The 14,251-nt window shown below is 39.9% G+C and overlaps 2 protein-coding genes across 3 annotated transcripts; both read left to right on the top strand.

Annotated features, from left to right (window-relative positions):
• The first annotated feature begins 413 nt into the window (after nt 1-413).
• On the top strand, nt 414-4,793 carry slc35e3 (solute carrier family 35 member E3). The gene is made up of 5 exons (XM_043236875.1): nt 414-1,069; nt 1,353-1,463; nt 1,953-2,111; nt 2,375-2,457; nt 3,920-4,793. Exons 1-5 carry the CDS (start codon nt 668-670, stop codon nt 4,104-4,106), a joined length of 942 nt encoding a protein of 313 aa, XP_043092810.1. The 5' UTR covers nt 414-667; the 3' UTR covers nt 4,107-4,793.
• A 1,655-nt stretch (nt 4,794-6,448) lies between these two features.
• Nucleotides 6,449-13,296, top strand: mdm2 (MDM2 proto-oncogene). 2 transcript variants are annotated; one of them, XM_043236873.1, is made up of 11 exons: nt 6,449-6,578; nt 7,921-7,992; nt 8,082-8,156; nt 9,461-9,594; nt 9,935-9,984; nt 10,078-10,136; nt 10,294-10,363; nt 11,128-11,282; nt 11,391-11,540; nt 11,655-11,723; nt 12,166-13,296. In XM_043236873.1, exons 2-11 carry the CDS (start codon nt 7,933-7,935, stop codon nt 12,781-12,783), a joined length of 1,440 nt encoding a protein of 479 aa, XP_043092808.1. In that variant the 5' UTR covers nt 6,449-6,578; nt 7,921-7,932; the 3' UTR covers nt 12,784-13,296. The 2 variants fall into 2 exon arrangements, with proteins under 2 accessions (XP_043092808.1, XP_043092809.1); XM_043236874.1 differs by lacking the exon at nt 6,449-6,578 and adding an exon at nt 7,393-7,826.
• The last annotated feature ends 955 nt before the right edge of the window (nt 13,297-14,251 follow it).

Below are 14,251 nucleotides of genomic sequence, written 5' to 3' on the forward strand. Positions count from 1 at the left end.
GACACTGTGAAGAATAAACCCTTTATAGGATGCGCATTCTATGCACGCGTATTTCTTTTACATATTATAATAATCGGTGACATGTATTATGAATATATACATTTTTGGTGAGTAAGAACAAGAGCTTATTGGTGAATGTTGTTAATATCATGCACCATACGGTATCTGACAATACACACAGGACTGTAGGGCGGTAAAAAAAATTAATAGGATTGCGTTCTTGATGATAGTGTAAAAATGAACACGACCAAAAAAAAGTACAATATTGCTCCTTTTTATTTTTCTGATTCTGTACACTAGACGGCGCGTGCTGGCAGTGACGTGGCGTGGGAGGCAACGCACGCGCGTCGCTGCCGTTAGGCGCGCGCGCGAGTCAATCTCGCGAGAGTTCCGCGGCGGACCGTTATCCCCGAGACACGTCCCTCATTCGCGAGCGTCACGTCGCGTTTGTATGCGTCACGCGCGTGCGTTCAGTCAGCGGTTTGAGTGAATGCGGCTCTCTGTGCGGGACAGCCTTATAATGAACGCTGCAAACCGCTTTCGCGCACTCAGTCACGGGACGCGGTGGAACTTTACGTCCCTCTGCCGATGAAGTGCCAAAGCGGCCCCCCGAAACTCTTCCTCCAGCTGTATTTGCCTCTAAAAGCGCGTCTGAATTAGCTCGGCCATGGCGACGCGGCTCTCGGACTTGTTTGGAAACAGCCGGATAGTTGCTGGGCTGCTGGTCAACTTGCTGTCGTCGATCTGTATAGTGTTCATCAACAAATGGATCTACGTGCACTACGGCTTTCCCAACATGACCCTGACGCTCATTCATTTCGTCGTGACATGGCTGGGGTTGTTCGCGTGCCAGAAGATGGACGTGTTCTCCCCCAAGAGTCTCAGACCTTCGAAAATCGTCCTGCTGGCGCTGAGCTTCTGCGGGTTCGTGGTTTTCACCAACCTGTCTCTCCAGAGCAACACGATAGGAACCTATCAGCTGGCCAAGGCCATGACAACACCCGTGATCATAGTCATCCAGACCGTGTACTACAGGAAGACGTTTTCCCCGAAGATTAAACTGACTCTGGTAAGAGGGGTTTTGCTTGTTTGGCTGGCATATTACTTGACGTGTCCAGCAGCAGTCAACATCTGGAACCGAACAAAAAGTTACAATGACTAAATATTAAAACGCACGTATTATGCAATGTAACATGCACGCGTGTTATTATACAGCGTGCACGAGCCTGAACTATGCTCTTGGTAAACGCTGATAAAAGCAAGTCGCGGTTACCTGCTCATTTGAGCGTTCAAGGCCATGCGATTTTTACACCAACTTGATATGATTTGTTCCGTTATGTTTTAATTAAAAGGTGCCGATCACTTTAGGGGTGATACTGAACTCTTACTATGATGTGAAGTTCAATCTTCTGGGGATGATCTTTGCCACGCTCGGGGTCTTCGTAACCTCGCTGTATCAAGTGGTAAGTATTATTTGCCTTCTCAATGTACATCGTAAAAATCGTATTCCTTTTATTTAAATCAAAGATCAGACGCCCACAACATAACTTAAATATTTATATTTTCACGTGCATATTTATGTAGCTCGATTGTTTTCAATGCACACAGTAATAAGAGCGTTTCTTGGGCACCTGGAGTATTAAAATAACTTTTGAAAGGTCACGTGACTTTGTAGCAGACTGTAATAATGCCTGCTCAGCTTTGCCATCACAGTAATGACATTTATTTTTATTAAAATAATAATAATAATAATTGTTGCAGAGAGACTTAAACTTAAATAGCGTGCGGGATCTATACATAACCAACTGATTAAGCGAATAAAAAAATATGTTTTTAAGAAATCCGTTTTTATAATAAATGCCTGTTTGAAATTCCCAACCATATAAATCATTTGCCTTACGAATCCTTCTGAGTCTGAATGGTGATTGAATCGTTTATTTCTCCTATAACAGTGGGTTGGCGCCAAGCAGCACGAGCTCCAGGTGAACTCTATGCAGTTGCTGTATTATCAAGCACCCATGTCTTCAGCATTTCTCTTGGTCCTGGTGCCTTTCTTCGAACCCCTGACCGGAGAGGGCGGTATCTTCGGCCCCTGGTCCTTTCAGGCCCTGGTAAGAGAGCGAGCCAGAATCATACCTGCTCTTTAAGCGGCTCGCACGCATCCAAAGGAATTCCTTAAATATACAAACGGGCAGTCACAAAGAGCGCCTTGTGTTGTTGCCTAGGTTTCCTCCGGGAGGGGGGGGGAAGTAAAAATGCTTCAGTTTTTTCCCCCCATTGGATTAAAAGCTCACAAGTTCAATATTGTATACATGTATTAATTTGATGAATAAGCGAATGTTTGATTCTTTCCCGTTTTCTTCCCTTCGTCAAGGTCATGGTTCTGCTGTCTGGTGTTATTGCCTTTCTGGTCAATCTGTCCATTTACTGGATCATTGGGAACACGTCCGCTGTCACGTATCCTTTCTGTTAATTCTTTACAATATCAGTCTATTTCTGTGACTTTATTGTTTGTTAATTGTCCAACTTTTGGCAAATAGTTAATACGTAGTTGCGCAGATGTTTGATAACGAAAGGGGAAGCTGTAGATCAAGCCCCTGGCCGTACTGGAAACATTTCATGTGTTTGAATGCACCCCATTGAGTGCGATTTTTCTAAATGAGTCCTTTCTCAAAGTAAGCAGTAGAGGGAGCAATTTACTTCCGCTTACCTTTTCTGGGCCAGTTAATTATTAGGCAAGCCTTCTCTTAACCTTGGGTTAAGAAACTTATTTTTATTTTTAAGTCAAGGATGTGGAAATGTGATGAGCTGCTAGAGTAGTTTCTGTTAGCTCTATTTCTAAAATATGTGTGTTATGTGTCAAATATATAATATATATTGCATGGTGAGGGGGTATATATATATATTCCATTTACAGTAGTGCTGGGTTGTTCAGTTTGTGGTGACGTTCATTTAGAATATTATATGCATTAATATGAAAATTAGTCACCGTGTTAGTCAAGCCAATTCTCAAAATAATTATTTTAGTACTAGTAATTCTAGTACTAGTTAAGTTTACATTTGAGTTGATTTATCAAAATCAATCAAAATAAAAACAGCATGCTATTTTATTAATATTTTTTTTACATGAACTCATTCACATATCACATTCACACAACTCTCATCCATAAATCACTATTAGAAACAACATACTTACGTTTTTATTAATAACTTTATTTTACATGGAGACATATCAGTTCAATTCACGTTATAAATAGCAGATCTTAGTTTAATATGTTTATTAACTATCTGTACATATCATATTTGTAAGATCCATATCCATAAATCGTTATTTAAAACTTACTAATTTTCCTAACAGATTACACTTTATTTTTAATTTATTTAATAACTTTATGTATGTGTGTGTGTGTGTGTGTGTGTATGTGTATATATATATATATATATATATATATATATATATATATATATATATATATATATATATATGTGTGTGTTATTTTATTATACTTTATGTGTGTGTGTTATTTTATTAACTTTTTACGTATTGCCTTATCTGCTATATTCATACATTTATATTAAAACTAAGACCTATTAATTTGTTAACATGCGTTTTTAACAGATGTTTCAACCTCTGCTGCATACTAACAACTGTAACATACTTGGATCAATATTAAAACTAACAACCTGTTATTTTATGAACTTTTCTTGTTATTAAAACCCCTCTTAAATACCTCATTCACGAGCCTAACTATAAAGCACAAAATCCCAACTGCGCAATGGCCTAAAGAATATTAACTCTCAGAAAGAGAGCCCCTGACTCATCTCCGCAGCTCGAGTCACATGTCCTCAGTCCGCTACTCAAGCGCAAGTCACAAGCCCATCCAAAAAGACAACTTCCCTTAACGTTTCCTCCTCGCAGCTACAACATGTTCGGACACTTCAAGTTCTGCATCACGTTGCTGGGCGGGTACGTCCTCTTTCAGGACCCCTTGTCCTTAAACCAAGGTCTGGGCATCCTCTGCACCCTCAGTGGCATCCTGGCGTACACCCATTTCAAACTGGCAGAGCAGGAGGAGGGCAAGAGCAGGCTCACGCAGAGGCCGTAGGAAGCCAGCGTTCTTCAGGAACAGGCAGCGATGAAGAAGACTTAACCAAACACAGACTGGAAGGAATCGGAGGCCTCGATCATGGCATTTCAATCTTTTTAAGAGTTCCATTTTTATTCCAAGCATTCGATATTTGCAAAAAAAAAAAAAGAAAAGTGCTGTTTGAGAGAACACCTATTTTCTTTTTCTTTTTTTTTTACTTTGTAAGTGTTATTTAATGATGTATTTTTCGAACGGTCTGTACAAAAATAAAGCATTTTATAGAAAGTAGCCCGTGAACGGAATCTAATCTTGTATTGAGTCTCGTCGTGACTTTTAGGACAAGGGTCACTGCCTGCTTGGCAAACAGACTTGAGTATCTGTGAAATGGTATGTCGGTCATTCGTTGAGTTCGTGATGAGGGCTTTTCAGCTTGTTTTCCTCTTTTGCAACGAGCCGCTTAAACATCAGTCACATTCCAAAGTCCTGTCTCCAGACCAAGTCTAGATGTTTTGCGGCTTTGGTGTGATTTTTACTCATTTTGAAAAGGATGTGGTAAACAGATGCTGCCGTTTGTGCCTCTTAAAGACGCGTTTCGCTCAAAAACCACCTGTTTCATGTAACATATGTTTTGAATTTCTAAAATGTTTTATTCCCCATGCAATTAAATTTGACATCCCTTGAATTGGAAGGAGACTTCTTGTCTCATATAGCGAAGAACAACATTTTAGAACTAAAACCAGCATCATAAAATAAAGCTAAATTTATTTATATATATATATATATATATATATATATATATATATACCTTATTTATTTATGTGGCATATATGCACATTTATTCTCTGCCAGCAAGTTATAAATACATTTATATTAATATATTCTAGCATTAAAATGTTTTGTTTCAGTAAATGTAGGCCTAATAAAAAACTTCCAAGGCTGCCTTTAATGCAAAATTATATAAAAGTAGTAATATTGTGAAACAATCTAAAAATATAAAATGACTTCTTTGCATTTGAATATATTTGATATTTTGAATTCCTGTGATACCAAAGCTGAATTTTCAGCAGCCATCAGAAATATTTCAAATTATTGTCAATGTAGAGATACTTCTTAATATTTGTATAGAAACAGTGATTAACTTTTTCAGGGATCTTTGATGAACAGGAAGTTTCTTTGCGATGTTATAAACGTCTGTTTCTGATCATTTTAATGCATCCTCACTAAATAAAAGTATAGTAGCTATTTACAAATTTTCAAAAAGTACTTAAAAAATATACGACAACTCCTTCTATACTGAAAGAAACGTTTTATAAAGGATTTTAATCAAACTGAAAACGGTTTTGAATTGTTTTCCCCCTCAGTCTTCCATGTGTTGTTGAATAGTAAAATAACTTTACCATAAATTAATAACGTGTATTTAATATCAACCTTTAAGATCGGTCTTTATCCTTACTCCCATTAATAAAATGAAAGGCTTCTTTTTCATCAGTGGTCCATGGAAGTTCCTCATTATTACAGACGTACAAGCCCAAACATGTTGAGCTTAAAGAAACATGTTGTACTAGAATAAACTCTGAGTCACCCTCCAGGGTTACAAAGACTGGCTCCTGTCTCCTGGACCGTGCAAGACATGTCTTCATGGAGCGGCCCATTTGCCCGCTTCATAAAGAGGTAATTTCAGGCAGCAAACGGGACGTCCCCTAACTAGCAGGTTTCTCTGTTGGCGGAAACCAAGAGTCTGCCACTTACACACAATGGTGACTCGAGGAATCATCATTACTCATTAACAAATCAAAACAGATGAAAGATCTTTCAGTTAGAGTAATGTAGAAGGCAAACGAGTTCATTAATCCAAGGAGGAATGAATTAGTGGTGATTAAAGTCTTGCATTCACAGTATGGCCATTGTGACTACAAATGATTTAAACACATCACAGTTAGTGATAAAGTTGATTAATTCTATGTTACTATAAAACAAAAGACCGAATGCAATCCATAAAGATTAGGTTTAAATGTAAGCCTACTAAATATTACATTTTTGTATACAAAAGGAGTATTATACACTTCATAAAATGCATAGAGAGAGAGATTTCAAAGCATTTAAACAATAACAATCCCCCAAAGCGCTGTCTGTCGTTAAATTTGGGCATATCTTTAAGTGCACCGAAATTTGAGAGTCAATCTCTTGATAATAAATCCTTATTTGTCCATTTCCATCGACAATATGCGATGCGTTTACAATTCCGAAGAGCCATCCGAAAGGATTGTCGCTAATATACGTGAAAATCTGACTTTTACGTCGCGTTAAATACGATACGAATTTAATTCGTTTTAATCGCGTTAAACATCGGAGGAGCAAACGATGTCCGCCTCGCCTTCCAGCGCTTATTGTGTAATGTTTACACCGCGCGCTTATCGCACGTGCTGGAACGTTTCAAATCCAAACAGGCGCCAGTAGAGGGAGTTCTCGGCGCCCAACGGTCACCAGCGGGTAAGGCATCAACGCTTTCGGTTTAACGATTTTTACCGTTTTTCCTACATTTATCACACCCGTAAACGCTATAAACACACGAATGGCGCTCCTGTTCGTCACAGGGAGTGATTTCGGCACCGTGCGAGGCTTTAATGTCCGCGCGGTCGCTTAAAACAATTCGCCTCAGTCAGCTCGAGAGCGCGGCCTGCCGCAGCCTCGGGTTTTCCTGATAGACAGGACAGGGAAATGGTGCGTAGCTGTTACTTGTGTATACGCTCGGTCCCGTCGCTTAAATGCGCAGTACCCCTTTAAGCTGTGTATTTAAAACTGCCAACGTTATCACCGTTCTACCCGCATACGTTAGCATTACGTAAACAAACGCGACCGCCGCTTATGTGGCGCGTTTACGGTTTATAACTAGAGAAAAGCAAGCTACGCGCTTTTCTGTTGTTCGCCGTAGCGTTTGTCAATATCGTGTTATCTGTCCCACTGAATCCTAAAATGTAAACCTTACAACTTTTTTTTAGCATTTAGACGTCGATCCGTTATCGCTTTAACTCTGGAGTGGGGGGAAAGCGTTTGAAGATCCAGTTTTTACATAATTTATGTGCAGCTGATTTGAATGGAGATATGGCAGATGTATAAATCCCGACAGACCTGAGGTTGTTGTCGTATTTAGTGTGTGCGAGTTACTGTTTGCTGAGCATTTCAGAGAAACAAACACGGCACTGTCGCAGTCCAAACTTTTACTTGAAGGACCTCCGTGCATCCGTAGCGCTCGCAATGAACAACTTATAGTCTTTTTGGTATGTTTTTTTTTTTTTTTTTTTTTTTTTAACCGGGTAGCTAATAATCCATCATCGCTTTGGTCCGAACACTCCGTCGTGTCACCTGTTACTGCGCCGATAAGCCCCCAAACCCGTGCGCTTAGCCAGCAGTGGGCGGGTGCCGCGAGACGGGACATGCCCGGACATGATCGCGGAGAGCCGGGCAAGTCAGCAAAGAGGAGTCTGCCGCCGCTAGGCGTCTGAAGCCAGTCACGCTTTGACATGTCATGCCCGAACCCGCCCAGGACATGATGATCTGCTCGGTGGATTCTAGCCCTGACATGCCTCTGTGTGTCTATTTAAACCATAGACCGGCTCTGAGCCGGCTCCCACTCCACGCTAACCCAGAGCTCAAGCACTTTATATACAGGAAACAGTGTATATATATATTTATATATATAGAAGATCCTTAGCTAGATCCTTACCTCTATTTGCACAGGTAATGTTTGTTGTGAAGTTTGCATGTTTACTGAACGGGCTTTTACATTGTTGTTGTGTATGAAATCTAACTCTTTTTTTTTTTTTTTTTACAGGTAACTACAGAAATGGCCTCGGAAAGTTGTTTAAGCAGTTCTCAGATCAACAAGGTTGACAACGAAAAACTGGTAACGTAGCATTGGAGCTGTGCCCGGCCTGTGCATGTCATTTTTTTCATACCTTGAAATGATTAGGGTTTTATTAAATGTAACTTTAGGTGAGACCAAAGGTGCAGCTGAAAAGCCTGTTGGAAGACGCAGGTGCGGATAAAGACGTTTTCACCATGAAGGAGGTCAGTTTCCTTTGATATCAACTAACATTCAAAAGTTTATGGTCGGGGAGATATCCTGCGGGGTACAGTTAAAAGAGTGAAACTGTCGATTATGTATTTTAAAATCTATAGGACAGCTGATTCTGCAGATACTCCAGTCTTTAGTGTCACATAATCCTTTAGAAATCATTCTGTGTGTTGATTTGATTTCACTGCATTTTAAAAAATGAATTAATAATTGTTTGTATGAACATTTAAAATACATTTTTTGGAAACATGTTATTTTTATTTATTTTGTAGTATTTTTTTACTGCCACTTTTGATCAATTTCATGCATCCTTGCTGAATTAAAGTGTTTATTTTTATTTTTTTAAAATCATACTAATCTTAGGTTTTTAAACAGTAGCATACGTGTCATACTTTATGGCAGTACTTATAATTGACGATCGTGTTAGTAATGCTGAACTCTGCTTTTATGTTGTGTGTATATTTTAATATTTTTCTATGTAAAAAAAGCACTTTTGGCAGTGACGCCTATTTAACAGTTTCTGGAATAATGAGTGGTTTGTGGTAAAATACCAGAGGTGTTTGACATTACAGGCTAAAAATAATTCTTCTTTCATGTGTTGCTGCTCATTTGTGTACAGCTAATTATTATAGTAAAGTATAAATATTTTATAAATTATATAGGGCAGTGTGTGTTAAATTATATTTAGTTGCTGCCTTTTGTTCAGTGACATTTCATTTGTGATTTGCTAAAGCATGAAATTCTTTTTCCACGGTTCACTTTTCCATTTTGGGATCTGAACCAACCTCCTAAGCTTTAGTTTTTGCTACAGTATTTGAACGGTTTTCATCTGTAGCTTATTACTTTTGTAGTGATCAGTCAAAAAGCTTTTTTTTTAAGGATGAAGGATGATAAAAAAAAAATGAGTCATTTAGGGTGATCTTAGACTAGTTAGACCTTAGATTACCTTAGCAACCATATATAAAATGCACTGACAGTACGTCTGTATTAAACAAATGCAAAATATAATTTCTAACTTTCATTTATCATGTGCCACAATATCCATAATTTCTATGCCATTTCACTCCTAATATGTGATTTTTTTGTTTTAAATATTTTCATCTGTTGTGAACTTTAGCGTGATGGTATGAGTCATTTTTTTTATTATGGGCAGAAGTTGTGGTTGTCTGACTAACAGGAATGTCCATTGAATATTTATATCGCCACATCTTTACCATTCTTTCCGTCAACACTCAGTCTGTTTCAGGAAATGATTTTCCTGTTGATCTCTAAACGAATTCTCTTTCTGTGTTTTTAGGTTATGTTTTATCTGGGGAAGTATATCATGAGCAAGGAGTTATACGACAAGCAGCAGCAACACATTGTTCACTGCGGAGAGGATGCTCTTGGTGCCGTTCTGGGGGTGAAAAGTTTCTCGGTCAAAGAGCCCCGGTGTGTATTGAGTCTAGTTTCTCTAAGACAGAGCAGCTGTAGTACCAGTGACCTCTGGGAATTTTAGGGTGGGGCTTTAAAGCAACAGGTGCAACTTTCGTATTTGACCTACTCTAACTGAAAGGGTCTGTTGTCACCTGTTTAATACATGAAGTATCTGCAGGTGGTGTGTATATATATATATATATATATATATATAAACAAACAACAGAGTGAGTGTAGATTAAAAAAAAAAAAAAAAAGCAAATAGGTATTAGAAATAAGTATAAGAATTGAAAGTGAAATCTGCTGCATGAAAACGAAAGTTTCAGTTGTAATTTTAACTTTTTAACTTTTTCAGAGCTCTCTTTGCAATGATCAACAGAAACCTTGTGACGGTGAAAAATCCAGGTACTGTGATCATGGAACCTTTTTTTTTTTTTCTCCAAAATGTTCTTATCCATGTTGTTTGTGTTTAAAACCGTCTCCGTTTCCTTTTTACAGATACTCATTCTACCTTCTCCGAACCCAGAAGTCAAAGTGAACCAGATCGAGGGCCCGGGGTAAATGTTCTTTTATGCTCACAGGCTCAGAACTCCGAGTATTGACCCATTCCACAGGGTTGCCCTGGTAGTGCTTTGTTTGCGCTTGAATGGGTTTTATAGAGCTCCTGCTGTGTTTGAGATTGAAGCATGACTGAAACCCCACTGTCTGTTCTAGGACACCGATTCGGACTCCCACTCATCTACCTCACAACAGCAGCGCAGGAGGAGGAGAAGCAGTGATCCTGGTAAGCACACACACCAGAGAGCGACAGACACACCAACTGAGTGTGTTTGAAAATGCTGGATTAGATAGGATTTCAGATAGAGCTGTTTATTCTAGTCTCGACGTAGTTCCCGTTTGAACAGGAAGGGCTTATCCAGTTTTATGTTTTTGCCAGCTTAGGCTGATATAGTTACAGTCAAACCTTTTTAAGTTTACCAACACATTTACATTTGGCATATAGATTTCAGGTTACTTCTCGACCGAGTTCAAGAACTTGCGTCTTTTGTGAATCAACTAGTTTACATTACATCAGTCTCAACCACCGAGCGGGGAAGGTATGTGGGTAAACACGTGGTGCCCTAATGACTGCTCCCTCTGTCACTGTAAACATCCCAAAAGGACACTGAGATCTGGAGGCTGTGCAGAATGTGCTCAGATGACTGCTGCTCTTCAATGGCCCATTTTAAAAAACTCCGCTATGCACACAAAGGCAGTTTGTTGAGCAAGCCTCGCTAGATGCACCATTAAAACAGGGTTATTGCTCTGAGCATCGCTCCTGCTTGGCTCATAAGCGTCCAAAGTTGAGTGCATGTAACGGGAACATCAGCAAAAAAATTGATTTACTCTAATGCAGCATACACTTAAGCTTCTGTTTAACGCGACGAAAAAAAAACGGATCGGAAATGTTTGTGAAGCCTGCAGAGCAGTCTGCCTTTGATAGACCTGCAAGAGGATGTGTCCTTGTGTCAAAAAAGAGTGCTAAACTTGTTCTGCGCTTTCATAAAGAGACTTCAGCCGAAGACGAACCCAGAGAACGCAGGAAGAGACACAAGTCAGACAGCTTCTCCCTGACATTCGATGACAGCCTGTCTTGGTGTGTGATCGGCGGCCTGCACCGGGAGAGGGGGAACAGCGAGTCTTCGGATGCACAAAGCAACTCTGTGAGTAGCGCCTTTTAAATATAGTTCACATTGTGGGTTTACCAGCGACTGTAACCACTTTGCGCTGTCTTTGGGCCCTTTCTAACCAGCGTTTGGTTTGTTTTACAGGATGTAGGGATCTCTCACAGTGAGGGCAGTGATGAGAGCGTAGACTCCGACTCTGACTCTGATAACTTCAGCGTGGAGTTTGAGGTGGAGTCCATAAACTCTGACGCCTACAGTGAGAACGATGAGGATTCGTTACCAGGAGAGAACGAGGTTTCAACTCAAATTCCTGTTCTATTGAGAGAGAGAGAGATTATCGGATGACCTAACTGACCTAACCTGTTTAACAGTCCTCCGCTCACTGCCGTTCTGTATGTGCTTGTTCAGGTGTATGAAGTCACGATCTTTGCTGAGGATGAAGATTCGTTTGATGAGGATACAGAGATAACAGAGGCAGTACGTAACATTTTAGTACCTGATGTTTTTCTGTGTGAAACAAGGAAACACAAGCTAGAGAACATTGTGAAACGGTGAAGTGAAAAAAAAAAAAAAGCATTTGTGAGTCTGCCAAAAAGGGCAGCTGTTTCAGAGATGCTGCAAGTTATTACATTTTTGTTGAAAGAACATGACATTTTTTTTCTACTGAACTTTGCCCACTGATTAATTTTGCATGATACAACCAGGAATGTGTATTAAGAAATTACGTGCCATGCTGACTTCAATGGTACCGTATTTTAAACGTTTAGAGCTATTTTTTTTAGAGCAAGTTTTTTGCACCGAACCCAATTTTTCATGTCCCTTTTTTATGCTTCCTCTGACCTACAGATTTAAACAGGATTTTCTAAATTTCAAAAACGAGAAAAATGTAGTAATCTAAGATAACAATGTGTTCACTCAGGACTACTGGAAGTGCGCCGAATGCGACGAGCTCAACCCTCCTCTTCCTCGGCATTGCAAAAGCTGCTGGAACGTCCGACCCGGCTGGCTTCCAGAAACGAACTCTAACAGGGAAAACACCTCCACTAACGCTCACCCCGACACAGAAGACGCCGGCGTCACCACGGCTCCCAGCTCAGCCTCAGATGTCAAACTCCTTCCTTCCAAACCCTCGAGCCCTCTCCCGGAAACGGACGAAGGAGTGGATGTACCCGACGGCAAGTGCTCACAATCTCCCGTAGCCTCTAAAGACGAACTTCTTTCCTCCACTGCCTCCGGCTCCGTGACTGAATCTCAGACCCCGTCGTCCCAGCCCTCGACCTCTTCTGGTGGGGGCAGCAGCCAGGAAGAGACCCCGGAGTTGGAGCGCTACAACAGCCTGGAGGCCTGCCTGCCCGCCGCTTGCCTCGAGCCCTGCGTCATCTGTCAAAGTCGCCCCAAGAACGGCTGCATCGTCCACGGAAGAACTGGACACCTTATGGCTTGCTACACTTGCGCCAAGAAACTAAAGAACCGGAACAAATTGTGTCCGGTGTGCCGAGAGCCCATCCAGTCAGTCGTGTTGACCTACGTTAGCTGAGGCACAGCAGATATACCTCTTCTCCACTCACATGAAGTTCGACATGCTTATGTTGCCTTGTCTTACAGTTCTAATACTTTTGAGTTCAAATTCAATATTTGTGATTATATATATTTCTTATTGATTTAATAAATTTTATTTATGACACGACAAGCGAGGTTTTCACTCACACGCTGGGTAGATTCACAAATGCGTGTTTTAAGGGTTGAGTTCAAGGGCTTAGAATTAATACTACTTAAGGACTTTGCAGAGATTCTGTATGCATTGTATCAATTATTAGAAAGGTTTGTAATAATTTAATATATGTAAATGCAGATGTATAGGTTCCATGTTAATTTGAGTTACGTGCTGCACTGAAACGTGTTCCTGAGTTGTGGCTCGAGACACCCCTTTAATTTTTGTTCCTAAATGCTCTTCTGGAAATTAGTTTTCTGCTGCAATTATTGGTTTTGGAGCGAGACGTATAATAAATGATTATTTTGAGGCTCTTCTGCTTTTACAGTACAAGTGAAATTCTGCTGTTTGGTTTTGATGTACTTGGTTTCATTATTGTATAAACGGTTAAAAAGCAGACGATTGGCTGTCAGAAGGTGGTTGGTGTTGGATCTGGTTACTAGGGACCCACTTTTCGGTCAGTATCGAGATACGTGTCCCAACTTGTTTCTCTCTAATGGCAACCTGGCACAAACATGAGCTTCCATGCTGGGTTTTTTTTTTTTTTTTTTTTTTTTTGTGAAATAATATAATCCCCCACTTTTCACACCCGAGCTCTTCTACAATGGAGAACTGATGTATAGTTGGTCAAAAGGAGCGGCAAGGTGGCTCATTTGTGGTAGTTGTGCAATATTCCTTCCAACACCCAATTAATCATCTATTTAGTTCACTTTTGAAAGAGTTCTGAAAGGTGTTGAGGAATGACTCTAGACACCTATTTTAATAAAACCATTAAAATGTTGACATGCCGCAGAGGGCGTCTCAAAACACTTCAATGGATCGATCTAGTTGTTTATTCAAAACTCACCCCACTCCTTTCACACTGATGTTGTTCCCTTTTCTAACAGCGCATCTGCCAGATGTTTCTACAAATGAACTGCAGTCAGAACTTAATTGGTGAAACCAGATGTCTTCAGACTAGAGGTATGTGATTTACTGTTCTCTCTTTACACTTGCAAGAGTTGCAATCAGACCAAAACATTGAGTGTGCGTATGGATGAGCAATGGATGAAACGAGTGCATATACAGCGCATTATATATATATATAGAGAGAGATTTTTTTTAATCTTTGATGGATGTTCTATAGCTACTTGCATTTTTAAACGTTTCTAATAAAAGTTTATACAAAAAAACCAAAACCCTGTGCCAACACCTTTTGATTTTCAGAGAAGATCCCATATGGGTCCACAATGTCATCAACGCATGAATCATGATTACCTTCAAATTTCATATCAGTTTTAACACGGAATTCAAA

Source organism: Puntigrus tetrazona, chromosome 4 (assembly GCF_018831695.1).
Source record: "Puntigrus tetrazona isolate hp1 chromosome 4, ASM1883169v1, whole genome shotgun sequence".
Lineage (NCBI taxonomy): Eukaryota > Metazoa > Chordata > Actinopteri > Cypriniformes > Cyprinidae > Puntigrus > Puntigrus tetrazona.

Excerpts from the sequence above, each read along its gene's own strand:
- mdm2 (XM_043236873.1), top strand. The coding sequence starts at position 7,933 with ATGGCCTCGGAAAGTTGTTTAAGCAGTTCTCAGATCAACAAGGTTGAC. Across the intron at positions 9,985-10,077 it reads TGTGACGGTGAAAAATCCAG|ATACTCATTCTACCTTCTCC; the intron begins GTACTGTGATCA and ends TCCTTTTTACAG. Across the intron at positions 11,283-11,390 it reads CGGATGCACAAAGCAACTCT|GATGTAGGGATCTCTCACAG; the intron begins GTGAGTAGCGCC and ends TTTGTTTTACAG.
- slc35e3 (XM_043236875.1), top strand. The coding sequence starts at position 668 with ATGGCGACGCGGCTCTCGGACTTGTTTGGAAACAGCCGGATAGTTGCT. Across the intron at positions 1,464-1,952 it reads TAACCTCGCTGTATCAAGTG|TGGGTTGGCGCCAAGCAGCA; the intron begins GTAAGTATTATT and ends CTCCTATAACAG. Across the intron at positions 2,112-2,374 it reads CCTGGTCCTTTCAGGCCCTG|GTCATGGTTCTGCTGTCTGG; the intron begins GTAAGAGAGCGA and ends CCCTTCGTCAAG.